This window comes from Oncorhynchus clarkii, chromosome 21 (assembly GCF_045791955.1).
Source record: "Oncorhynchus clarkii lewisi isolate Uvic-CL-2024 chromosome 21, UVic_Ocla_1.0, whole genome shotgun sequence".
Taxonomy (NCBI): Eukaryota; Metazoa; Chordata; class Actinopteri; order Salmoniformes; family Salmonidae; genus Oncorhynchus; species Oncorhynchus clarkii.
The window spans coordinates 38,143,576-38,170,948 of NC_092167.1; the positions used below are offsets into that span (position 1 = coordinate 38,143,576).

General features: G+C 42.2%; 1 protein-coding gene across 2 annotated transcripts in view; it reads right to left on the reverse strand.

Annotated features, from left to right (window-relative positions):
- Positions 1 to 27,373, reverse strand: part of LOC139378987 (Kv channel-interacting protein 4-like) — a 244,297-nt gene that overhangs the window by 147,691 nt on the left and 69,233 nt on the right. The window contains exon 1 of one of the 2 annotated variants that reach the window (XM_071121661.1): positions 17,290 to 17,951. The exons of the other annotated variant lie outside the window; for it this stretch is intronic. Within the exon in view, the coding sequence (XP_070977762.1) occupies positions 17,290 to 17,377 (88 nt within the window). The 5' untranslated portion in view covers positions 17,378 to 17,951. Of the gene's footprint in view, positions 1 to 17,289; positions 17,952 to 27,373 lie in introns of those variants that run through there. 2 annotated transcript variants of the gene reach the window in all.

A 27,373-nucleotide genomic window follows, 5' to 3' on the forward strand; every position in this document is an offset into this window, starting at 1 on the left:
ACACACACACACACACACACACACACACACACACACACACACACACACACACATACATACATACATACATATACATACATATATATACACACACACACACACAGCTCAAAAAAATAAAGGGAACACTTAAACAACACAGTGTAACCCCAAGTCAATCACACTTCTGTGAAATCAAACTGTCCACTTAGGAAGCAACACTGATTGACAATACATTTCACATGCTGTTGTGCAAATGGAATAGACAACAGGTGGAAATTATAGGCAATTAGCAAGACACCCCCAATAAAGGAGTGGTTACCAGACCACTTCTCAGTTCCTATGCTTCCTGGTTGATGTTTTGGTCACTTTTGAATGCAATAAATAAGCAATAAAACCTGCCTTCTTGAGACTATTGGCATTCTAGGCAGAGTTGCAAAGAAAAAGCCATATCTCAGTCTGGCAAATACAAATAAAAGATTATGGGCAAAAGAACATAGACACTAGACAGAGGAACTGCCTAGAAGGCCAGCATCCCGGAGTCGCCTCTTCACTGTTGATGTTGAGACTGGTGTTTTGCGGGTACTATTTAATTAAGCTGCCATTTGAGGACTTGTGAGGCGTCTGTTTCTCAAACTAGACACTCTAATATACTTGTCCTCTTGTTCAGTTGTGCACTGGGGCCTCCCACTCCTTTTTCTATTATGATTATAGTCTGTTTGCGCTGTTCTGTGACGGGAGCAGTACACAGTGTTGTACCAGATCTTCAGTTTCTTGGTAATTTCTCACATGGAATAGCCTTCATTTCTCAGAACGAGAATAGACTGACGAATTTCAGAAGAAAGTTCTTTGTTTCTGGCCATTTTGAGCCTGTAATCGAACCCACAAAGGCTGGTGCTCCAGATATTCAACTAGTCTAAAGAAGGCCAGTTTTATTGCTGCTTTAATCAGCACAACAGTTTTCAGCTGTGCTTACATAATTACAAAAGGGTTTTCTAATGATCAACTAGCCTTTTAAAATGATAAACTTGGATTAGCTAACACAGGAGTGATGGTTGCTGATAATTGGCCTCTGTATGCCTACAGTATGTAGATATTCCATTTAAAAAAATCAGCCGTTTCCAGGTACAATAGTCATTTACAACATTAACAATGTCTACACTGTATTTCTCATCAATTTGATGTTATTTTAAATTGACCAAAAAAATGTTAGTTTTTTTCAAGAACAAGGACATTTCTAAGTGACCCCAGACTTTTGAACAGTAGTGTATTTTATGGCTTTTGAACATGCTCACTCCATTACAGAATTCCATTTGGGCCAATCTAAAAAGACTTGAAAGCATATCCAAGAAATAGCTACATTAGATCATTGAAAAAGGATGTTGCTTTTTGCATTTTTCAAGCACAGGCCAAACAAATGCAACATTAAAAATAAATCACAGAAATATTGCGGGACTTTACATAAGAAGTGCCTCAATGAAGCATGTTGCGTTCATCTCATAGATACTTTGCATTCCCAGCATTGCACTGCAATTTCTTAAGACTTTCACAGTACTGATACCCTATTCCTACCCAATCCAGCCTATACAACTCATAAAAATTCATACATCCCATTATCTTGCAGACCCTTAATGGTATACTAAGTTCTTCCAGTTTCCAGGGAACTGTTCTGTTCGCTCTCCCATCAGGGTGTATTGATTCCCCTTTGTTGCAGGAAAAGCTGAGGCAAGACTTCAGCGCTAGTAATTGGGAGTTAACCATGCGTGGAGAGGACATTCTCTCAGAAGCCGCCTGGGCAAGAGGGTTCATTTCTTGAACACTGACAAGACCAACAGAGGGAAAAGGACAGAGGTTGAAAGTAAGAGAACAAGAAAGAGTAGGAAGAAAAAAGTACATGATTGAGAGGAAACGTCAGAAGACCACACAAAGAGGATTGAGAAGTGGGGAAGAGAAGTGGAGAGAATAAGCAACAGGGGAGCAAGAAAGAGGGTTGAGGGGGGTAGAGAACCAGTGGGTGAGTGAATAAGCAACTGAGAGGGGGGTACCGGAGGAAGGTGGGTAGAGAATTTTTTTAATCTAAATTGAATCTAAGTTATGACTAATGATGACTTGAGGGAGCACCAAAACACTAAGAGGGAAGGCGCGGGGGTAATGGCACGAGTCGCTGAGGTGATAAAACACCAGGAACAAAGAACACAAATCAAGACCAAACAAATTAAGATCACCGTGTTGACGTAAAAGAGCAAAGCCTTCGCTGGCTATTCGATATCCTTCTGCTCCTTTAAGGACGACCCTGTCGCCTCTTAACATCATTATCTAATAATGAAGGTCTATTTAGCTGCTGGTTTTCAATTTGGCTCCACTGCTGCAGCAGCAACGCAAACCAGGCACTTGTGATCTGTGGTTCCCCATCCAATACACAGAGCGCTGTGCTCGACCGTGCCCTCCAACGATGCTGCTAAAAATACTCTGGCCATTCTTTCCAATGAAAGGGACTCATTAAGTGCAAATTGGAAAACTGAGTACATTTGCTCTATGGGTTAGATTGGAATGGACTCCAGGCTAGGATCACTGGGAGTAGGAGGCCAATGCAAATAGAAGAAAAACATGACTTCTAGGTATCCACAGGGACCAGCGTGGACTCTCTGATTGTATTGCAGTCCGCACGGCTACCAAAAAACAACCTCAGCAAATGGAAACGTCACCCTGCCCTTTGCCTTTAACGAAAACATGTAAACATCGATCCTCCTGTTTCTGACCAACTCATGAATCTTCAAACCAATAGTCAACCGTAAGGTGTCTATCGTTCATAAGTTCTTACTTGATCAAACAGGTTTCGTATGACTGTAACTCATCTAGATGCTGCAGCCATACAACACAGACCATACTAATGTGTATAAAAATACAGTGCACGTATTCAATGAATGTAATATGCAAACATTATTAACAAAGGAGTAACTAGAAACTGTGGTAACCGGGGGGTGGGGGAGGCGTACACACAATAATAACTGTAGTCCCTGGATACAGGGAGCTGTAATCACTTCTGCCAACCCTGAGGGTGACATTAATATGATAAGCTCATTATTATCTAATTACTTATTGCACGCCTAATTAATAACACGCTACTCAACCAACTCTCATTCTACGATGACTGCTAGCATGCTGAACCATGTGTATGTGAGCTTTGGGTTTGCATTGGGACGCACACGTGAGCTTTTTTTGGGGGGGTGGTTGGACACAGCCGCACACCAAAAACAGATTGTAATCAAAGTACGAATAACAGGTGGTTGCATTAACTTCTGATTTATAACATAGTGGAGGATTGCTGAAATGAAGAAGCATTACGTTTTTCACAGCCGTAATGAGTTTTGGGGTTTGAAACAAATGGTGGAAGGCAACCGAGTAGTCCAATGTTAGACGTGACATTTCGCGTGCCTCTCTTTTACATAAGAGTGAGGTGGATTGTTTTACTCGCCTCTCCCTCTGGTCATGGCCGTAGCAGACAACCCATCAGCGCCAGACTACCGTGAGTATGTAACTCGGGGGCCTAGGACACCTCCGGTAGCAAGGAGCCAGTGAATCAGAGCTGAATCAGACCTGCCAGAAAACCGATATGGATCCAGAAATCAATATCGGACCTCTTACTGTTTTGTGCCAATGGCAGTGAACTGTGGGAAAGGGGTCACGCTGACATTTTAATACTCATTTACATGCTGCCATGCCGAGACATACCATCTTAAATAAAAAAAAATATAAAAAATCCACTATACATATACAGTTGAAGTCGGAAGTTTACATACACCTTAGCCCAATACACTCAAACTCAGTTTTTCACAATTCCTGACATTTAATCCTAGTAAAAATTCCCTGTTTTAGGCCAGTTAGGATCATCACTTTATTTTAAGAATGTGAAATGTCAGAATAATAGTAGAGAGAATGATTTATTTCAGCTTTTATTTCTTTCATCACATCCCCAGTGGGTCAGAAGTTTACATACACTCAATTAGTATTTGGTAGAATTGCCTTTAAATTGTTTAACTTGGGTCAGATGTTTCAGGTTGCCTTCCAAAAGCTCCCCACAATAAGTTGGATGAATTTTGGCCCATTCCTCCTGACTGAGCTGGTGTAACTGAGGCAGGTTTGTAGGCCTCCTTGCTCGCACACGCTTTTTCAGTTGTGCCCACAAATCTCTATGGGATTGAGGTCAGGGCCTTGTGATGGCCACTCCAATAACTCAACTTTGTTGTCCTTAAGCCATTTTGTCACAACTTGGGAAGTATGCTTGGGGTCATTGTCCATTTGGAAGACCCATTTGCGACCAAGCTTTAACTTCCTGACTGATGTCTTGAGATGTTGCTTCAATATATCCACATAGTTTTCCTGCCTCATGATCTATTTTGTGAAGTGCACCAGTCCCTCCTGCAGCAAAGCACCCCCACAACATGATGCTGCCACCTCCGTGCTTCACGTTTGGGATGATGTTCTTCGGCTTGCAAGCCTCCCCCTTTTTCCTTCAAACATAGCGATGGTCATTTTGGCCAAACAGTTATATTTTTGTTTCATCAGACCAGAGGACATTTCTCCAAAAAGTACTATCTTTGTCCCCATGTAGTCTGGCTTTTTTGTGGCGGTTTTGGAGCAGTGGCTTCTTCCTTGCTGAGCAGCCTTTCTCAGGTTATGTCGATATAGGACTCGTTTTATTGTGGATATAGATACTTTTGTTCCTGTTGCCTCCAGCATCTTCACAAGGCCCTTTGCTGCTGTTCTGGGATTTATTTTCACTTTTCGCACCACAGTACGTTCATCTCTAGCAGACAGAATGTGTCTCCTTCCTGAGTGGTATGACGGCTGCGTGGTCCCATGGTGTTTATACTTGCGTGCTATTGTTTGAACGTGGTACCTTCAGGCATTTGGAAATTGCTCCCAAGGATGAACCAGACTTGTGGAGGTCTGCAATTTATTTTCTGAGGTCTTGGGTGATTTCTTTTGATTTTCCCATGATGTCAAGCAAAAAGGCACTGAGTTTGAAGGTAGGTCTTGAAATACATCCACAGGTACACCTCCAATTGACTCAAATTATGTCAATTAGCCTATCAGAAGCTTCTAAAGCCATGACATTTTATTGGATTTTCCAAGCTGTTTAATGGCACAGTCAACTTAGTGTGTGTAAACTTCTGACCCACTGGAATTGTGATATAGACATTTCCACTTCACAATAGCAGCAGCTCTAGCAGGGCAGAAATTTTACAAACTAAATTGTTGGAAAGGTGGCATCTTATGACGGTGCCACATTGAAAGTCACTGAGCTCTTTAGTAAGGCCATTCTACTGCTAATGTTTGTCTATAGAGAATGCATGGCTGTGTGCTTGATTTTATGCACCTGTCAGCAACGTGTGTGGCTGAAATAGCAAAATCCACTAATTTGAAGGGGTGTCCACATACTTTTGTATATATAGTGTAGCTCTCACCTCTGATAGTGGTAATTGTCCTACTTTACTTTCTCGACTGCAGACAGTCTGCAGCTAGGGGGTGTCTGAACATTTTCAGTCAGACTGAAATCTAGTTATGATGTGACCTGGACAGTGAAGCTGCTTTGGGATATTTTTGCCTCGGAATGTCTGAAGAACCCTGTCGGCTCTATGGACTGCAATTTCAAGAACATTGGGCAAGAAAGTTTAACGAGATACTAACATGCTGCAAGAAACCCAATATCCAAGTTTCCCTAAAATAGGAAGAATAGGCTTAATCTGAGTTCGGGAAAATTGTTTTGATATAATACAGTGCCTTGCGAAAGTATTCGCCCCCCTTGAACTTTGCGACCTTTTGCCACATTTCAGGCTTCAAACATAAAGATATAAAACTGTATTTTTTTGTTAAGAATCAACAACAAGTGGGACACAATCATGAAGTGGAACGACATTTATTGGATATTTCAAACTTTAACAAATCAAAAACTGAAAAATTGGGCGTGCAAAATTATTCAGCCCCTTTACTTTCAGTGCAGCAAACTCTCTCCAGAAGTTCAGTGAGGATCTTTGAATGATCCAATGTTGACCTAAATGACTAATGATGATAAATACAATCCACCTGTGTGTAATCAAGTCTCCGTATAAATGCACCTGCACTGTGATAGTCTCAGAGGTCCGTTAAAAGCGCAGAGAGCATCATGAAGAACAAGGAACACACCAGGCAGGTCCGAGATACTGTTGTGAAGAAGTTTAAAGCCGGATTTGGATACAAAAAGATTTCCCAAGCTTTAAACATCCCAAGGAGCACTGTGCAAGCGATAATATTGAAATGGAAGGAGTATCAGACCACTGCAAATCTACCAAGACCTGGCCGTCCCTCTAAACTTTCAGCTCATACAAGGAGAAGACTGATCAGAGATGCAGCCAAGAGGCCCATGATCACTCTGGATGAACTGCAGAGATCTACAGCTGAGGTGGGAGACTCTGTCCATAGGACAACAATCAGTCGTATATTGCACAAATCTGGCCTTTATGGAAGAGTGGCAAGAAGAAAGCCATTTCTTAAAGATATCCATAAAAAGTGTTGTTTAAAGTTTGCCACAAGCCGCCTGGGAGACACACCAAACATGTGGAAGAAGGTGCTCTGGTCAGATGAAACCAAAATTGAACTTTTTGGCAACAATGCAAAGCGTTATGTTTGGCGTAAAAGCAACACAGCTGAACACACCATCCCCACTGTCAAACATGGTGGTGGCAGCATCATGGTTTGGGCCTGCTTTTCTTCAGCAGGGACAGGGAAGATGGTTAAAATTGATGGGAAGATGGATGGAGCCAAATACAGGACCATTCTGGAAGAAAACCTGATGGAGTCTGCAAAAGACCTGAGACTGGGACGGAGATTTGTCTTCCAACAAGACAATGATCCAAAACATAAAACAAAATCTACAATGGAATGGTTCAAAAATAAACATATCCAGGTGTTAGAATGGCCAAGTCAAAGTCCAGACCTGAATCCAATCGAGAATCTGTGGAAAGAACTGAAAACTGCTGTTCACAAATGCTCTCCATCCAACCTCACTGAGCTCGAGCTGTTTTGCAAGGAGGAATGGGAAAAAATTTCAGTCTCTCGATGTGCAAAACTGAGAGAGACATACCCCAAGCGACTTACAGCTGTAATCGCAGCAAAAGGTGGCGCTACAAAGTATTAACTTAAGGGGGCTGAATAATTTTGCACGCCCAATTTTTCAGTTTTTGATTTATTAAAAAAGTTTGAAATATCCAATAAATGTCGTTCCACTTCATGATTGTGTCCCACTTGTTGTTGATTCTTCACAAAAAAATACAGTTTTATATCTTTATGTTTGAAGCCTGAAATGTGGCAAAAGGTCGCAAAGTTCAAGGGGGCCGAATAATTTCGCAAGGCACTGTATATGTATGACATCACATGAAAACCATTACTATAGATCTTGATTCTCTGCACAGCCAGTAATGTGTAGCCACAATACACACACTGAACAGTGCCTTCGGAAAGTAGTCATTCCCCTTGACTTTTTCCACATTTTGTTACGTTACAGCCTTATTTTAAAATGGATTATATAAAAATCCTCAGAAATCTACACACAATACCCCATAAAGACAAAGTAAAAACAGGTTTAGACATTTTTGCAAATGTATTAAAAATAAAAAACAGAAATACCTTATTTACATAAGTATTCAGACCCTCTGCTGTGAGACGCATAATTGAGCTCAGGTGCATCCTGTTTCCATTGATCATTCTTGAGATGTTTCTACAACTTGATTGAAGTCCGCCTGTGGTAATTTCAATTGATTGGACATGATTTGGAAATGCACACACCTGTCTATATAAGGTCCCACAGTTGACAGTGCATGTCAGAGCAAAAACCAAGCCATGATGTCGAAGGAGTTGTCCGTAGAGCTCCGAGACAGGATTGTGTTGAGGCACAGATCTCAGTAAGAGTACCAAAACAATGTGGCAGCATCGAAACTCCCCAAGAACACAGTGGCCTTCCCTATTCTGAAGTTTGGAATCACCAAGACTCTTCCTAGAGCTGTCTACCCGGTCAAACTGAGCAATCGGGGGAGAAGGACCTTGGTCAGGGAGGTGACCAACAACCCGATGTTCACTCTGACAGAGTTCCAGCGTTCCTCTGGAGATGGGAGGTTTTTTGAGAAGGACAACTATCTCTGCAGCACTCCACCAGTCAGGCCTTTATGGTTGTGTGGTCAAACGGAAGCCACTCCTCAGTAAAAGGCACATGAAAGCCTGCTTGGAGTTTGACAAAAGGCACTTAAAGGACTCTCCGACCATGAGAAACAAGATTCTCTGGTCTGATGAAACCGAGATTGAATTCTCCTGAATGCCAAGTCACACCTGAAGGAAACCTGGCACCATCCTTACAGTGAAGCATGGTTGTGGCAGCATCATGCTGTGGGGATGTTTTTCAGTGGCAGGTATTGGGAGACTAGTCAGGATCGAGAGAAAGATGAACGAAGCAAAGTACAGAGAGATCCTTGATGAAAACCTGCTCTAGAGAGCTCAGGACCTCAGGCTGGGGGCGAGTCTCTGAATGTCCTTGAGTGGCCCAGCCAGAGCCCGGACTAGAACTCGATCGAACATCTCTGGAAAGACCTGAAAATAGCTGTGCAGTGACACTCCACCTCCAACCTGACAGAGCTTGAGAGGATCTGCAGAGAAGAATGGGAGAAACTCCACAAATACAGGTGTGCCAAGCTTATAGCCTCATACCCAAGAAGACTTGAGGCTGTAATCGCTGCCAAAGGTGCTTCAACAAAGCACCGAGTAAAGGGTCTGAATACTTAGGTAAATATAATTCTCTTTATTTTGTATTTTTTTAAACATGTTTTTGCTTTGTCATTATGGGGTATTGTGTGTAGATTGATGAGGGGGAAAAACAATTTAATCCATTTTAGAATAAGGCTGCAACCTAACAAAATGTGGAAAAAAAAAAAAAGGGTTCTGAATACTTTCGGGAATGCACTGTAGTGGGGGATGACAATACAATCATATTGTTACGCAACAGGTATTTTACACTGTACAAGCAACAGTTCCAGAACAAAATGGCCTTGTGTTAGGGTGCAGACCAGGAGTCTATGAAAGGCATAACATCACAGAGCGTATCCCTTGAGAAGTGGCAACAGCTCACCCCAGATTCTGCCACCACACACTCAAAATAAATATACATACTAGGAAATGCACCGTCCTGGGAATGCACACAGAGGTGCACCTTTGCTCACATGTAAACACACACTGATGCACACTCAAACAGAAAGATACACACAATCCCCCGCCAAACAGGCTGTACTTTGTAGCAGACATGAGCAGAAGAATCAGTATCAGCAATGTCCTAAGCTTTGGGCTGGATCCAACACTTGCAAATATCTCTCCCTTACAAGCAACTTCCCATGAACATGTCTTATGCTGAATCGACAACATTTAGCTCCGAAAGTATATTAGAACATCACTGAGTGTCTTCATGGAGGCAACATGTCAACATTTCTCTCACTTTACAATACGGAAGAGTAAGGAGAAGAAATGTTAGCCTCGACAGAATTCAAATTGATTTAGTTAAATAAAATTACTTGAAATCAATGAAGGATCACAACCTCTTTCAACAGAATCCAGGGACCTGTACACCTCTTTAGAGAGACTAAAGTTAGTCTGTCTAAGGAAACTTTCCCCAGGTAACGGATCCAATAACAAACAACAAAACAGGAGGGAAAAAGGCGTGAATGTTCTGGAATCAGCGCCAGGTATTTGAGCCTGTCCGGCTGAAAATGGATGATGCATTACCGGAGCTGCCGCAGGTGACAGCTGAATGCTCAGGGGCCCATCCGACCGGAGAGGGGGAGAGAAACGGAGGAAATATCTACCTCTGATCTGGAGCAAACGGAAGATTTACAGCACGCTGTCTGTAGCGAAGGGAGGGGCATCGGCTGCATAGAAGAGAAAATGTACAGGAGAGACTTGGAACACTTGTGCAGAGAGTGTTGCCTCAAGGTCTGGGGGGGGGGTGGATATTGACAAGATAAAGGATTGGCTCTGAAATGAGGCCCGCTAAGGAGTAACTGCGTGAATCGTGCAGCTTTGGAAAACCTAACTGGACTTGATTGATACTTTGGTGAATAGTCTCTTTTTCTCTTCCTCTCTCCATCATAAACAATGTATTCTAGAAGGCAGATGTGTAAGTGTTTCCCTCCGTGCTCACAACAGATAAATCGTTGCAGTTTCGTTTTATGGCCAGAGAACCTGTACAATTCAGATTTGTTTTCCCTCTGTTCTCTGAGGCTGAGCACTGCTGAAAAATTCAAGGACCCTGCTCTGCCAAGGTGCTAACATAGAATGTGTACCATGAATTTAAATTAAACCGCAGTCCTACTGTAGCTATTCTAGTCGCCATAACCTTAAGGGTCGGAAAGGTTTTGCCCACATTGAAACATGTAATGTTAATCTATCATTGTTCATCATCCACATGAATAAACCAGACCTCAACACTCATTTGCTAGTTGCCAGTAAAATAAGACAATATACACGTATATAAGCCATTATATACAGTATGGTGCCATACTGCACTGCAGGCCTATGTATAGAGATATCATCTCGGTGACTAACAGAGAGCATGCATGGACTGTTCCTTGAAAGTAAAGTGATCAACAAAGCAATGGCGTTGAGACAATTCTAGAACAATTAACAACTCGATTAAAATCCTATGCGGTAATATGTTTCATCTATCCTTCTACTACCTGATCATCCCAGTGATGCGGCCATTGGTCTGGTCAAAACACTTATAGATGTTAATTACGTCAAGTCGTAAATCATTTGCCGCTGCAGATTTTGATTCAGCAATGGGTTGACTGAGGTAGAAATGCTTTTCTGGCTCCAATGGTTGAATGATAGTGTACTACTTCATATGTTTGATGGCACTTCTTGTGTCGTCTCATCATCGTCTTGATTCACTGTTGGCTGCTGTACCCCTCAGCAGATGTTTTCAGGCTAAATACAATGTCTTTACTTTCCATGACCACCAGCAGCACCATTGGTGGTATACTATACAGTAAGTCACTCTAGAAGAAAAGGGATCTTCTAAAAGGGTCAGTGTACATTTTACATTATCCCATTACCAAAAGGCTAATATAAAATATCAACATCTCTGAGATTGAGTAGATTATGCTAAATAACTGATTAAAGATGTGGGACAAGATGTGGGCCTGGTTTGGTTACAAATCAACTGTAATATCTTATGTTTCACCGAGTCGTGGCTGAACGACGATACGATAATATACAGTTGGCTGGGTTTTCTGTGCATCGGCAGGACAGAACAGCTCCGTCTGTAAAACAAGGGGTGTCTATTCGTCAATAACAATTGGTGCGCAATATTAAGGAAGTCTTGAGATATTGCTCGCCTGAGGTAGAGTACCTTATGATCATCCAGAAGTGGCGCTCCTAGTGGCCAGAGACTTTAATGCAGGCAAACTTAAATCAGTTTTCCCTCATTAACAGCATGTCACGTGTGCAACCAGAGGGAAAAAACTCTAGATCACCTTTACTCCACACACAGAGATGCATACAAAGCTCTCCCTCGCCCTCCATTTGGAAAATCTGACCACAATTCAATCCTCTTGATTCCTGCTTACAATCAAAAACTAAAGCAGGAAGTACCAGTGACTAGCTCAATACGGAAGTGGTCAGATGACGCGGATGCTACGCTACGGGAACTGTTTTGCTAGCACAGACTGGAATATGTTCAGGGATTCATCCAATGGCATTGAGGAGAATACCACCTCAGTCATCAATAAGCGCATCGACGAGGTCGTCCCCACGGTGACCGTATGTACATATCCAAACCAGAAGCCATGGATTACAGGCAACATCCGCACCGAGCTAAAAGACCAGAGCTGCCACTTTCAAGGAGCGAGACACTAATTTGGAAGCTTATAAAACATCCTGCTATGCCCTCAGACGAACCATCAAACAAGCAAAGCTTAAATACAGGACTAAGACTGAATCCTACTAAACCGGCTCTGACGCTCGTCGGATGTGGCAGGACTTGCAAACTATTATAGACTACAAAGGGAAACCCAGCCGCAAGCTGCCCTGTGACGCAAGCCTACCAGACGAGCAAAATGCCTTTTATGCTCACTTCGAGACAAGCAACACTGAAGCATATGAGAGCACCAGCTGATCCGGACGACTGTGAAATCACGCTCTCCATAGCCAATGTAAGCAAGACCTATAAACAGGTCAAAATTCACAAGGCCGCGGGGCCAGACAGAATACCAGGATGAGTACTCAGGTCATGCGCGGACCAACAGGCAATTGTTTTGACATTTTCAACCTCTACCTGACCGAGTCTAATACCTACATGTTTCGAACAGACCACCATAGTCCCTGTGCACAAGAAAGCAAAGGCAACCTGCCTAAATGACTACCGCCCCAAAGCACTCACGTCAGTAGCCATGAAGTGCTTTGAAAGGCTGGTAATGGCTCACATAAACACCATCACCCGGAAACCCTAGACCTACTCCAATTCGCATATCGCCCCAAGAGATCCACAGATGACGCAATCTCAATTCCACTCCACACTGCCCTTTCCCACCTGGACAAAAGGAACACCTATGTGAGAATGCTGTTCATTGACTACAGCTCAGCGTTCAACAACATAGTGCCCACAAAGCTCATCACTAAGCTAAGGACCCTGGGACTAAACACATTCCTCTGCAACTGGATCCTGGACTTCCTGAAGGGCCACCCCCAGGTGGTAAGGGTAGGCAACAACACATCTGCCACACTGATCCTCAACACGGGGGCCAATCAGGGGTGCGTGCTCAGTCCCCTCCTTTACTCCCTGTTCATCCACGACTGCGTGGCCAAGCACGACTCCAACACCATCATTGCTGACAACACAAAAGTGGTAGCCCTGATCACCGACAACAATGAGACAGCCTATAGGGAGGAGGTCAGAGACCTGACAGTGTGGTGCCAGGAGAACAACCTCTCTTCAACATGAGCAAGACGAGGAAGCTGATCCTGGACTACAGGAAAAGGCGGGCTGAACACACCCCCATTCACATCGACGGGACAGTAGTGGAGCAGGTTGAGAGTTCCAAGCTCCTTGGTGTCCACATCACCAACAAACTATCATGGTCCAAACAGGGCACAGACTCCAGTCATAGACCGTTCTCCCTGCAGACTCCAGACTCCAAACAGACTCCAGTCATAGACCGTTCTCCCTGCTACCGCATCAAGTCTAGGTCCAAAAGACCCCTTAAAGGTTTCTAACCCTAAGCTATAAGACTGCTGAACAATTAATCAAACAGCCACCCAGACTACTCACATTGAACCCTTTGTTTTTACACTGCTGCTAGTCTCTGTTTATTATCTATGCATAGTCACTTTAACCCTACCTACATGTACAAATTACCTCGACTAACCTGTACCCCCGCACATTGACTTGGTACCGGTACCCCCTGTATATCGCCTCCTTATTGTTATTTTATGTTCCTTTTAATACATTTTTTACTTTAGTTTATTTTGTAAATATTTTCTTAACTCTATTTCTTGAACTGCATGGTTGATTAAGGGCTTGTAAGTAAGCCTGTTGTATTCGGCGCCTGTGACAAATACAATTTGATTTGAACAGGTCTACACCAAATGTGCAAATAACTACCAGATAGCCATTTTCCATCATTTGTATTTTATTATTGTAGATAAAGCACCACACCAATCCATAGGGCTTCTTACAAATCAATACTAGTATTGATCAAATGTATCATACTGGCACTTGACATACTCCATTTAATTACGTGAACACTTTGCGTTGTCAGAATCCCCTTTTTAATGCAACCAATGGGGATTGGAGGTTCAGAGAAAGAGGCAATGCACACTTAAAACATCTGTACTGGATTTAAGATGTTAATAACATTTTGGTTTGCTGGAGTCAGCGAGCTTACAGGAATTGGGCTTCCTCCAACGGGAATTAAAGCTGCTCGATTTATCCATAGCTATTCATAATTAACAAGTTAGGCGGTATCTGTCAATAGAGGGAGTAATGCCAGAAAAGACTAACTACACCATAAGCAGATTCTAAAAGGAAAGCTCAAAGGCCTGTTTTACTGGTATATCCACACACCTGAAACAAGTTAACCTTTCTCAGGCTTCAAAACACAAATGACTGCAAAAAATATTTTTAATTTAGGCCTATATTATCCACCAATTTGTAAAATGAAAGGCCAGAACAATGCTACTATGAGCAAATAACATCTATGCTTCAATGAATACCTGTTGGTATGGAAACAAATATGCGCTTGGAGGAGAGGAGATGATCCTCTCTCTACGCTCCATACCTCCCATGGTGACTGACCACATCATTGAGTGGTGTAATTGAGTGGAAAATACCATCCTACACCCTGCCCGTCGGTGGAGCACACTTTTGACATCTCGCTGCGAGGCTGCCCATTGGTGGAGAACACCTATCATGACATCTCCCCAAGATCAGCAAGAACGCGCCGGAGCACTTGTTGTTGTTGACCAAGTTGACCATGGCCACAACCAGATGTTTGTAGCTAACCAAATCCAGTCATGTACTGAACCGCTAACCTCCCCAATGCTGACATGTCCTCTACATGTATAAATGTATTATATGTTATATATATATATATATATTCCTGAGCATTTGCAATGAGTATGGAGCAGCTATTCATTTAAGTACATGCCATTCTAATTAGCACTTCAGAAGGTGCACATTTGCCTCTGGTGGTCATTAGCATTTTAATTTAGCACCTCTTCAAGGCTTAGGGCGTCCTCATACACGCGGTATACCGAAACTTCGGGACTTTCTCGATACAAATAAAAAACAACTCGGTACAATTGTTTTTGTAATGATCGGTACTTTTGTCTCACGTGATTGAGAGGATCACGTCTGTATATCAGACCATCCCTTTTATAGCGTGAAGAGCAGAGTGCCTGCTCCACCTTCTCATCCCTTGCTAGAGCTGTCTGGGCTGCATTGTTAGCTCCCAACTTGAATAATCTTGAAATATTAAGACTGTTCATTACTGTTCGCAAAACAATGTCAATGCAGGCTAGCACACTTTTACAATGTAAGATGATACCGGTAGCTTCCAGCTTTAATAGTAGGCTAACCATTAATTCACTTCTTTGTCTCCCTCGCTTCCCGTCTGATTTCCACTAGATTCCATAGCTACAAAGTCTGATTCCACAGCCACATTCAGCCCTGCTAATGATGTCATTACTTTCTTAAATATACAGCACACACTTTTATAAAATATGAGATCACTTCTTCAACACAATTGCTGTTGATCAGTACAATAAAATAATGTTCTAGTAGCAGTTGCCAATAAAATAAGTCCTAAATGGAAGGGTTTGTCATCAGTAGCCCCATTAAATCAGGTAAAACAAGCTCAATAACTCAATGCATGCACACACTCCTATTGAATAATATGCATTCACCTCTACTATGAATAGACCCAGTTTATCAATAGAGATTTACCATTCAAATAAATTATAACCATGATGTTATTTTGTAGTTAGATTGGTCAAATTGATTTTATGATTGAATAATCGATTCATTAATGCATACATGGATGTCTTAACAACAAAAAAGTTCAACTGTAATGATATTGAACTCAAAAGATGCCCAACAATTGAACAGTGCAGTAGCTGAGTATCTGTCTGGATCAAGTGCCATTCTGTGACTTTGGCTTTTTGTTGCGGTATCGTTTTTTGAATCGAGTTTTGTGACGGCATCGTGATACTAAACCTGGTATCGTAGTCAAACTTCTGGTATCGTGACAACACTATCGTACACGTCGCGACTGGCGAGACAATGAACCAGCCAAATTAATGTTCTAAAAAAAAACAGGGATTTTATGTATCCTAGCCCAGAGAGACCATAGAGAGTTGACAATGTACTCCGGTCGTTACAAAAGCCAGTGTCTTCCTAATACATGAAGATCAACTGACTGACTGAATGATAGGTATAAACAAACACACCCTTTCATGAATAATGTATACAAGCACATTCTATGAATACTGTATGCTTACAGTATCTATAGATCATGTTATATCCACATGCTACTACAGGTAACCTTTATTCCGTGTGTAACTCGTCACATCTTAATGCGCTGTAATCCAATATAATCCAATGTCATCTCTTTAAATCTCATTGGTTCACCATCAGTCCAATCACCAAAGCTCAGACCTGAGAGTTCAGGTAGTACTGAAGTTACAATCAGTCTGTTAATATAGTCACAGTTTTGCAAATCACACCTAAATCATGCGAACAAGGAAGTTACTTTGGGAATTATTTCCCTGATGCAGTATGGCTGTATAATTTACCTGTCGAGGTTCGCTGAGGAGCCAGCAAACACATTGACCAAGGTCACTTTGCAACTTGATTAATATATTCACGAGAATTAAACTTCAGTCACTTTTAATGACCAAGAATACGCTTCACCCATGAATAAACTCTGTGGCTCATACACTGGAACAAACAGGGTGACAAATTCAAGAAAGTAGCATAACATATAGGCTACTGCATAGAAAGTAAAACGCTATAAGTGTTCAATAAATCAATTACAGCCAGGTATGACAGATGGTTGTGTTGTCACAGATGCACAGATTGATCTGTAACAAAACAATCAAAATGCAACATAATTGGGCTTCTTTGACGAAGCTGTGTAAACGGTCCTCAATGACTAACATCCCATTTGTGCGGTGTAGCTCAGGCATGCTGGAAGGGTTGTACACTACTAGTGATGAGTGGCATATTTTCAGGCACCTGTCCAAGGTGACGAGATAAAGACTCTTTCAGTCCCTTCCAACCGCCTCCTCACCCTCTTTCTGTCTTCAGCTCTGTTGCTCTCTTTTCTGCTCTCTTTCTCTCTGATACACACACGTGCAAACACCCAATGATCTGGAACATGTAATAAGCAAACACCAACTGTGGTATTTTTTCACTGTAACTTGACCCAGAGTCATACTTGTATACATCAGCTAGACACCACAAGGAATGGCAAGAAATAAAATGCCTGATAGCTCTGAAAGTGGCAGTTTTATGAGTCTGTGGAAGCTTTGGCTCTGCTTTGCACCTTGAAGCAAGTGACCATACATGAGCACATTTAGAAGCAGCTTCCAAGAATACAGCAACCAACGTCACGTCCAAGATTACCACAACTGTTCGGCTACATCCCTCCTCAGCAGGACTAAGAAAGCAATGGAAAGTTAGTGTCCACACAACACACAGTAGAAGAGAAGTGATTGCACAAAGCCCCTCAGAAACTTTACCTGCATGGAGCGTGCCCGTGACGAGTCTGTACAGGTACTGGGCGAATTTAAACATTTCCCTCTTGCACCTCTTCCTGCAGCTGCTCATGATTGCTTCGGGGGTCAGGGGTGAGCGGCACGAGGGGAATGGAGACTCCTTTTCAGGGTGTAATCCTCTTGGTCCTCCCTCTAGGCTTTTGAGTGAAACAGTGACTTTCCTCTCCTCTTGTCATCCAGTCCACTCCACTCCTCTGTCCGGCTACGTTCCCCGGCTTGTGGTCTGGTGTGTGCGTGTGTGAGAGAGAGAGAGAGAGAGAGAGGCGGCCGCGGTAGGCTCATGTGTGTGTGGAGAGCACTGGCGGGCTCTTCTTAATGTGACAAATCTCTCAGGGCTCCTCTGGTGCCTCCGGGGGCTGGCAGCGCAGCGAGCGCTCTGTCAGGGTCAGTTTACCTCTTGGTCCCCACAGGGCTACTCTGTATTTATTGCCCTCTCTCTTTTTCTCTGCAGTGTCTCTTTCCTCTTTGTCCTCCTCACTGAAGCTTCTCGTTTACAACTGAGGTTATTCTCTCTCCACCCCTCTCTCTAGCTATGTCTGTACAGTAGCTCTCCACCTCTTACTTTGTCTGTGTAGTATCTCTCCACCTCTCTCTGCCTCTCTTGCTCCAGTACTACGCTGGATGCTCACTCTTCTCAGCACCATCTGTGGATGTTTTGCCCTCGCCAAGGGGGGAGGGGTCTGTTTGGCCCTTGGGAGGAGGAGAGAGAAGGGGAGGTGGGGAAAGTAGTAGTGGGAAAGTGTCTACCTCAATAAATCAGCAATGACAGAACAGCAGATTACGGGCCTGTCATATCACGCCGCAATGCACTATAACCAGAGATGGCGGTGTTATTTGAATGGAATATGATTCCCAGGAGAGACAGAGAGAGGGGAGAAACAAAGAGCTCGCGAGAGAGGGATAAGGGGGGGATATGTAGGGATAGATTGAGGTACATAGGGCAGAGAGAAAAAGACCGGATGAGTGGGTGGGTGGGGGGGAGAGAGAGACACGAGCGAAAGAGAGAGCGCGAGAAAGAGAGAGAGAGTGCGATAAAGGGAGGGTGAGAGAGGGAGGGAAGGGAGAAGATATACAATACCAATCAAACGTTTTGACACACCTACTCATTCCAGGGTTTGTCTTTATTTGAACTATTTTCTAAATTGTAGAATAATAGTGAAGACATAAAAACTATGAAATACCACATATGGAATCATGTAGTAACCAAAAAAGTGTTAAACAAATCTAAATATATTTTACATTCTTCAAAGTATCCACCCTTTTCCTTGATGACAGCTTTGCACACTCTTGGTATCCTCTCAACCAGTTTCACCTGGAAAGCTTTTCCAACAGTTTTGAAGGAGTTCCCACATATGCTGAGCACTTGTTGGCTGTTTTTACTTCATTCTGCGGTCCAACTCATCCCAAACCATCTCGATTGGGATGAGATCAGGTGATTGTGGAGACCAGGTCATCTGATGCAGCACTCCATCACTCTCATTCTTGGTCAAATAGCCTTTACACAGGCTGGAGGTGTGTTGGGTCATTGTCCTGTTGAAAAACAAATGATAGTCCCACTAAGCGCAAACCAGATGGGATGGCGTATCGTTGCAGAATGCTATGTTAGCCATGCTGGTTAAGTATGCTTTAAAATAAATTACTGACAGTGTCACAAGCAAAGCATCCCCACACCATCGCACCTCCTCCTCCATGCTTCACGGCGGGATCCACACATACGGAAATCATCCGTTCACCTACTCTGCGTCTCACAAAGACACGGCAGTTGGAACCAAAAATCTCTGATTTCCACCGGCTTAATGTCCATTGCTCGTGTGTCTTGGCCCAAGCAAGTGTCTTCTTATTGGTATCCTTTAGTAGTTGTGTCTTTGCAGTAATTCGACTATGAATGCCTGATTCACACAGTCTCCTCTGAACAGTTGATGTTGAAATGTGTCTGTTACTTGAACTCTGAAGCATTATTTTGGACTGGTAACTCTAATGAACTTATGTTCTATAGCAGAGGTAACTCTGCGTCTTTCTTTCCTGTGGCGGTCCTCACTAGAGACAGTTTCATCATAGCTCTTGATTGAAAAATTCAACGTTTTTGAAATCTTACAGGATTGACTGACCTTCATGTCTTAAAGCAATGATCGACTGTTGTTTCTCTTTGCTATATTGAGCTGTTCTTGTCATAATATGGACTTGGTCTTTTACCAAATAGGGATATCTTCTGTATACCACCCCTACCTTGTCACAACACAACTGATTGGCTCAAATGCATTAAGAAGGAAAGAAATTCCACAAATTAACTTTAACAAGGCACACCTGTTAATTGAAATCATTCCATGTGACTACCTCATGAAGCTGGTTGAGAGAATTTCAGCAGTGTGCAAAGCTGTCATCAAGGCAAAGGGTGGCTACTTTGAAGAATCTCCAATATAAAAAATATTTTGATTTTTTTGGTTACTACATGATTCCATGTGTTATTTCCTTAGTTTTAATGTCTTCACTATTATTCTATAATGTAGAACATAGTCAAAATTAAGAAAAACCCTTGAATGAGTAGGTGTGTCCTAACTGTTTACTGGTAGTGTAGGTACAGAAGCCAAGGTGAGAGAGTGAGAAAATGAGACGGAAAGAGAGACGAGGAATATTGAGTGAGGATCAGAGAGTGATATGAGGAGAGGTTGGGAGAATCTGGTTAACAGGGGCAGCCAGGAAAGGGGCTTCCTGCATGTTGCTGGAACCTAATTTAAAGGTAATAACAGCCAGGGAGCCAAGGTTATCTCATCTGGCTTGATAATGACTGATGGGCGGCGCCCATCATATTTTAGTCGCTCAAAACAGCGTCGGCACTAGTGTTCTGATGACATCACGACCAACTTACCAGGACGAGCACATCAACGTCGCCCGCTAATTAGCCTTCGCCTCAATTACGCACATCGATCAATGCCAATGTTTTCCCCAGTCAAAAGAGACAGTCATTAACTCAGACCACGATCAACTCCTAAATCAATTCTCACATGCCCTGCTATCAATTGAAAAAACTGTCCCTTTTCAGTGATATTATTTCAAGGCTGTCAAATGGGTAGTTTGGGTGCTGTGAGGCCTAGGATTCACTATGTGTCTGACTAACATTGGGAGGCTTGAGCATTCAGGTATGAAATGAGGTGGCTGAAATCTACTGTGAAATGAGGGTAGAGTTCCAAAGGTCATTCCGTGCACACAGAACAGGCAGGCCTATTTTGGGAATGTCGCTCTTAGTGGAGAGCTCTTTTCCGCAAGTGCTGTTGTCGCCTCTGAGGACTCCGACCTCTGCTCTCGCCGGCGCGTGACTCTGAAGTACATTATTTTAGGACAGAGATGAGGAGCACAGGGACTGTTTCCACGTAGAAAAGTGTTTTTGAATTAAATTCACACCGTCGGTCAAAGCTCCCAACAAATGTACCCAGTAAGAACAACATTAATGCAAAATGAAAGTATCACATGATGTCATAATGAAGGACAACTTTAGCATGTCTAATAAACATTTAATCACCACTGACCACTGACCAAATGCAGTGTAAGAAAGAAATAAGGCTATATATCAACTTACCATGTCAGCTCATTGTTTAATTTCAGTTTTCTTGTAAAAAGAAAGACAAAACTACATTGGAGTCCAGATCTGGACTAGAACACCAACATCAACTTAAAACTCTCAACCTAAAACTGAAAAATAAAAACAACACCCATCCTATGTGCCTGCTGCTTCACCCTCTCAAGAGTCCACGATGAATGAGCCAGCCAATACCTGAAGGTGTGCAGCCCTAATCAAGAGCATTCAATAGGAGGCATTTCAATCAGCGAGGTCCGAAAAGTTACATGGAGAGAGAGATAATTTTTCTCTCAGAGTGCACCATTTTCTCCAAGGGAGAATTTGGGTTGAGAATCTGTGCAGCTCGGTCACCTCTCACCCAGTGCCTGGTTTCCAATTCCAGCTGTGTTTCCGATAAACAAAAAGGGCCTTTTAAACGTTTACAGCAAATTCCCATGCAGTTGTGATTCCCTGAAGTTCTACTGGAGTATTTTAAGGACAGGCCATTTTTGTCGATGCACTGCTTTCTGGGATGCTTCAAGTGACATGAGGACAATTGAGTTCTCTGGTCTATCTCTGACAATACAGACTGAGATAGTCAGTGGTTCCCTTCACACAAACCTGAGCCAATCTGAACCACTGGCAAAATAATAACAACTAGTGTACACAATTTTGTTTGCGTGTAGCATTATAGTAACAGCAATCTCTCATCTTTGACCAGACATGCAAGTAACTTTTTATAGATCGTTAAATTAGGATCTTCTGTTCCTCGAAATACACACATAATGTATACGATCCATGACCATCACATTCCAAGCCCATATACGTACAGTCAGGACACCCTCAAGACCAGTCATGTTTGCCTGAATGGAAATTGCCAAGACGACAACCGTGCTGATAGCTCACATCGTTACAAGAGCAGTGTGGAGCCTGCCGTCTTGGAAGCCCTGCTGACGTCTTGGAAGCCCTGCTGACGTCTTGGAAGCCCTGCTGACGTCTTGGAAGCCCTGCTGACGTCATGAGATGTTAACAGTCAGGATAGAGTATGTAATAGGCAGCTTCTGTTTTGGTACTGGTATTCCAAAAAGGATAATACATGTAAGAACACAACCAAAAAAAATAAAAAATCAACAAAAAAACATCACATTTTGGTAATTTTGAGATTCTGTGACGAGACATGAAGCAAAGATGAATGATATTGTATGAAATAGGCTAATACTGTAGTGTCTCTTGCCAAGTTCTGCCAGATACCGAACCTCTTACTGTCAGTCTAACAGCAGCAAACAGTGAGCAGACATTGCCTTATTTCACACACACACACACACACACACACACACACACACACACACACACACACACACACACACACACACACACACACACACACACACACACACACACACACACACACACACACACACACACACACACACACTTCAAGGGTATTGGGAAGGCCAAGAGAATACTAACCATCACTGCCTGCTGAAGGGAAGGAGGAGGAGGACGAGGATAGAGGTGAAGCAAAGAGAAAAATTACTTTCCAATGCATTACCTCCGGTCAAAAAATACAAACATTCAAAAACTTTCCGTGTGGCCTATGGACGCTATATGTGCAGCACTGGATTACATATAGCTTACTACTGCAGCATGGGTTCGAGTACTGCCCACTGCTATTTCAGCAAAAAAAATACTATTTTCCACCGTCTCTCTTCTATCCAGTAAAGGATAAAATGACATAAAATATACCTTAAAAGAAATATAAATATACGGTACCAGTCAAAAGTCCGGGCACACCTGCTCAATCAAGGCTTTTTCTTTATTTTGACTATTTTTTACATTATAGAACAATAGTGAAGACATCAAAACTATGAAATAACACATATGGAATCATGTAGTAACCAAAAAAAGTGTTAAACAAATCAAAAAATATTTTATGAGTTTCTTCAAAGTAGCCACCCTTTGCCTTGATGACAGCTTTGCACACTCTAGTCATTCTCTCAACCAGCTTCATGAGGTAATCACCTGGAATGCATTTCAATTAACAGTTGTGCCTTGTAAAAGTTAATCTGTGGAATTTCTTTCCTTAATGTGTTTGAGCAAATCAGTTGTGTTGTGACAAGATATGGGGTGGTATACAGAAGATAGCCCTATTTGGTAAAAGTCCATATCATCGCAAGAACAGCTCAAATAAGCAAAGACAAATAACAGTCCATTATTACTTTAAGACAAGAAGGTCAGTCAATCCGGAAAATGTCAAGAACTTTGAAAGTTTCTTCAAGTGCAGTCGCAAAAACCATCAAACGCTATGATGAAACTGTCTCTAGTGAGGACCGCCACAGGAAAGGAAAACCCAGAGTTACCTCCGCTGCAGAGGATAAGTTCATTAGAGTTACCAACCTCAGAAATTGCAGCCAAAAATAAATGCTTCAGAGTTAAAGTAACAGACACATCTCAACATCAACTGTTCAGAGGAGACTGCTTGAATCAGGCCTTCATGGTCGAATTGCTGCAAAGAAACCACTACTAAAGGACACCAATAAGAAGAAGAGACTTTGTTGGGCCAAGAAACATGAGCAATAGACATTAGACCAGTGGAAATCTGTCCTTTGATGTGGAGTCCAAATTTGAGATTTATTTTGTTCCAATCACTGTGTCTTTGTGAGACGCAGTATAGGTGAACGAATGATCTGCGAATGTGTATTTCCAACAGTGAAGCATGGAGGAGGTGGTGTGAAGGTGTGGGGGTGCTGTGATTTATTTAGAATTTAAGGCATACTTAACTAGCATGGCTACCACAACATTCTGCAACAATATGCCATCCCATCTGGTTTGGGCTTAGTGGGACTATCATTTGTATTCAATAGGACAATGACCCAACACACTTCCAGGCTGTGTAAGGGCTATATGACCAAGAAGGAGAGTGATGGAGTGCTGCATCAGATGACATGGCCTCCACAATCAGCCCACCTCAACAGACCTGGCCTCCACAAGCAGCCCTCCTCAAACCAATTGAGATAGTTTGGGATGAGTTGGACTGCAGAGAGAAGGAAAAGCAGCCAACAAGTGCTCAGCATATGTGAAACTCCTTCAAGACTGTTGGAAAAGCATTCCAGGTGAAGCTTATTGACAGAATGCCAAGAATGTGCAAAGCTGTCATGAATGCAAAGGTTGGCTACTTTGAAGAATCTAAAATCTAAAACATATTTTGATTTGTTTAACACTTTTTTGGTTACTACATGATTCCATATGTGTTATTTCATAGTTTTGAGGTCTTCACTATTATTCTACAATGTAGAAAATAGTAAAAAAAATAAAGAAAAACCCTTCAATGACATTGCCCATGTGTGATATTCGGAGTAATCCCAATATTATGTCTAAATGACACACCTGGATTCTGAATTTGTGAGGATGGACATTTCATACGTAATGCATAGTATGTCACGTACATGTATCTCTGGATATCGAATGAGTCCATATCCGGAATAGCATGTACGTGACATCCTATACATTGCATATGTGTTTTCTCAGCACATTCAAGATAGGAAACTATATTGAGTCCAGATATACATCTCTTGGCTGAGGTTCAAATCGGGATCTTAAAATGCTTCTTGATATGCTGAAAATAAGGACGATTTCAGGTGCATTTCAGATTTTTCAGCACATGCTGAATAATTGGACATATGAAGTCCATATTTTTCTTTCGTGCAGATATCATTTTTGGATTCCCTTCGGATATCATACATAGTATGGCCGGATATTGACTCATTAGATAGGCCATGTTGACATCATATTTTCTCTACATGTTGACAAATACTGGAAGTAGGCCAACATAAACTCAGCCAAAAAAGAAACGTCCTCTCACTGTCAACTGCATTTATTTTCACCAAACTTAACATGTATTTGTATGAAAATAACAAGATTCAACAACTGAGACATAAACTGAACAAGTTCCACAGACATGTGACTAACAGAAATTGAATAATTTGTCCCTGAACAAAGGGGGAGGTCAAAATCAGAAGTCAATGCAGCTGGTGGCCACACCAGATACTAAGTACCGCAGTGCATCTCCTCCTCATGGACTGCACCAGATTCGCCAGTTCTTACTGTGCGATGTTACCCTACTCTTCCACCAACCTACTCTTCCCAGACATTTCTGGGGGGAATGGCCCTACCACTCACCCTCTGATCCAACAGATCCCAGACGTGCTCAATGGGATTGAGATCCGAGCTCTTCACTGGCCATGGCAGAACACTGACATTCCTGTCTTGCAGGAAATCACGCACAGTACGAGCAGTATGGCTGGTGGCATTGTCATGCTGGAGGGTCATGTCAGTATGAGCCTGCAGGAAGGGTACCTCATGAGTGAGGAGGATGTCTTCCCTGTAACGCGCAACGTTGAGATTGCCTGCAATGACAACAAGCTCAGTCCGATGATGCTGTGACACGCCGCCCCATACCATGACGGACCCTCCACCTCCAAATTGATCCCACTCCAGAGTACAGGCCTCGGTGTAACGCTCATTCCTTCGACGATAAACGTGAATCCGACCATCACCCCTGGTGAGACAAAACCGCGACTCGTCAGTGAAGATCACTTTTTGCCAGTCCTGTCTGGTCCAGCGACGGTGGGTTTGTGCCCATAAGCAATGTTGTTGCCTGTGATGTTGTTAAATTATCTTTGAAAGACAAGATTTCTTTTTTGGCTGAGTTTAGTATATTTTCTCAGCACATACAATGTATATGCTCCTGGCTGAGGTCCATATCAGGATCTTGATATGCTAAATAAGGACCATTTCTGAATATTTATTTGAGTTTGAGGACATGCTCAATAATTTGACAAACATAAAATCCATATCATTATATCAGACACTATAAACTGCTATTTTTCAATTTGGTTGCGACAAATGAGTGTGTAAACGGTGTGGACGAACTGACAAATGGAGAAACAAAAAAGTGAGAAGCTGTTAAACTTCTTATGGCTTAGATCCCGCTAACGGGATCGATATGACAACAGCCAGTGAAAGTGCAGGGCGCCAAATTCAAAACAACAGAAATCTCATAATTACAATTCCTCAAACAAGTACTTTACACCATTTTAAAGATAAACGTGTTGTTAATCCCACCACAGTGTCCGATTTCAAAAAGGCTTTACAGCGAAAGCACACCAAACGATTATGTTAGGTCACCGCCTAGTCACAGAAAAACACAGCCATTTTTCCAGCCAAAGAGAGGAGTCACAAAATGCAGAAATAGAGATAAGATTCATCACTAACCTTTGATGATCTTAATCAGATGACACTCATAGGACTTCATGTTACACAATACATGTATGTTTTGTTCGATAAAGTTCATATTTATATACAAAAATTCTGGGTTTACATTGGCACGTTATGTTCAGTAGTTCCAAAACATCTGGTGATTTTGCAGAGAGCCACATCAATTTACAGAAATACTCATAAATGTTGATGAAAATACAAGTGTTATGCATGGAACTTTAGATAAACTTCTCCTTAAGAAAATGTGCTAATTTGGCCAGTAGACAGTAGGGCTAGCTAGGCTTGATAGGGGGGTGCGCAAACTATCCTAACCCCATCAAACCTCAAGGTGACGGCTAACGTTGTTAAACGTTTAGGCATATTTGGGATTACTGGTTAATATAAGAGAGCTAATGTTAGCTAGCTAGCTAACTAACTAACTATAAACTTGGCTGTATACTGAACAAAAATATAAAATGCAACATGTAAAGTGTTGGTCCCATGTTTCATGAGCTGAAATAAAATATCCCAGAAATGTTCCATTTGCACAAAAAGGTTATTTCTCTCAAATATTTTGCACAAATTTGTTTACATCCCTGTTTGTGAGCATTTCTCCTTTGCCAAGATAATCCATCCACCCGACAGGTGTGGCATATCAAGATGCTTAATAAACAGCTTGATCATTACACAGGTGCACCTTGTGCTTGGGACAATAAAAGGCCACTAAAATGTTCAGTTTTGTCACACAACACAATGCCACAGATGTCAAGTTTTGAGGGAGTGTGCAATTGGCATGCTGACTGCAGGAATGTCCACCAGAGCTGTTGCCAGAGAACTGAATGTGAATTTCTCCTCCATAAGCCGCTTCCAACGTCATTTTAGAGAAATTGGCAGTACGTGCAACCGGCCTCAAACCACGTGTAACCACGCCAGCCCAGGACCTCCACATCCGGCATCAGATTTCCTTACATGAACTGTAACTCAGTAAAATCTTTGAAATTATTGCATGTTGCGTTTATATTTTTGTTCAGTGTAGAAAGTCACCTCGGAGTACAATACGTATACATTATCACATCTTAAGCTCTTACCTTGTTGTAATTCACTCCTGACACCAAAAGGTGCTAATAGGTCATATAAACATGTTTTTTTGACACAAGACACATGCATTCCGGTTAAAATACATGCCTTGACATATCAAATGTATTTATAAAGCCCTTTTTACATCAGCAGATGTCACAA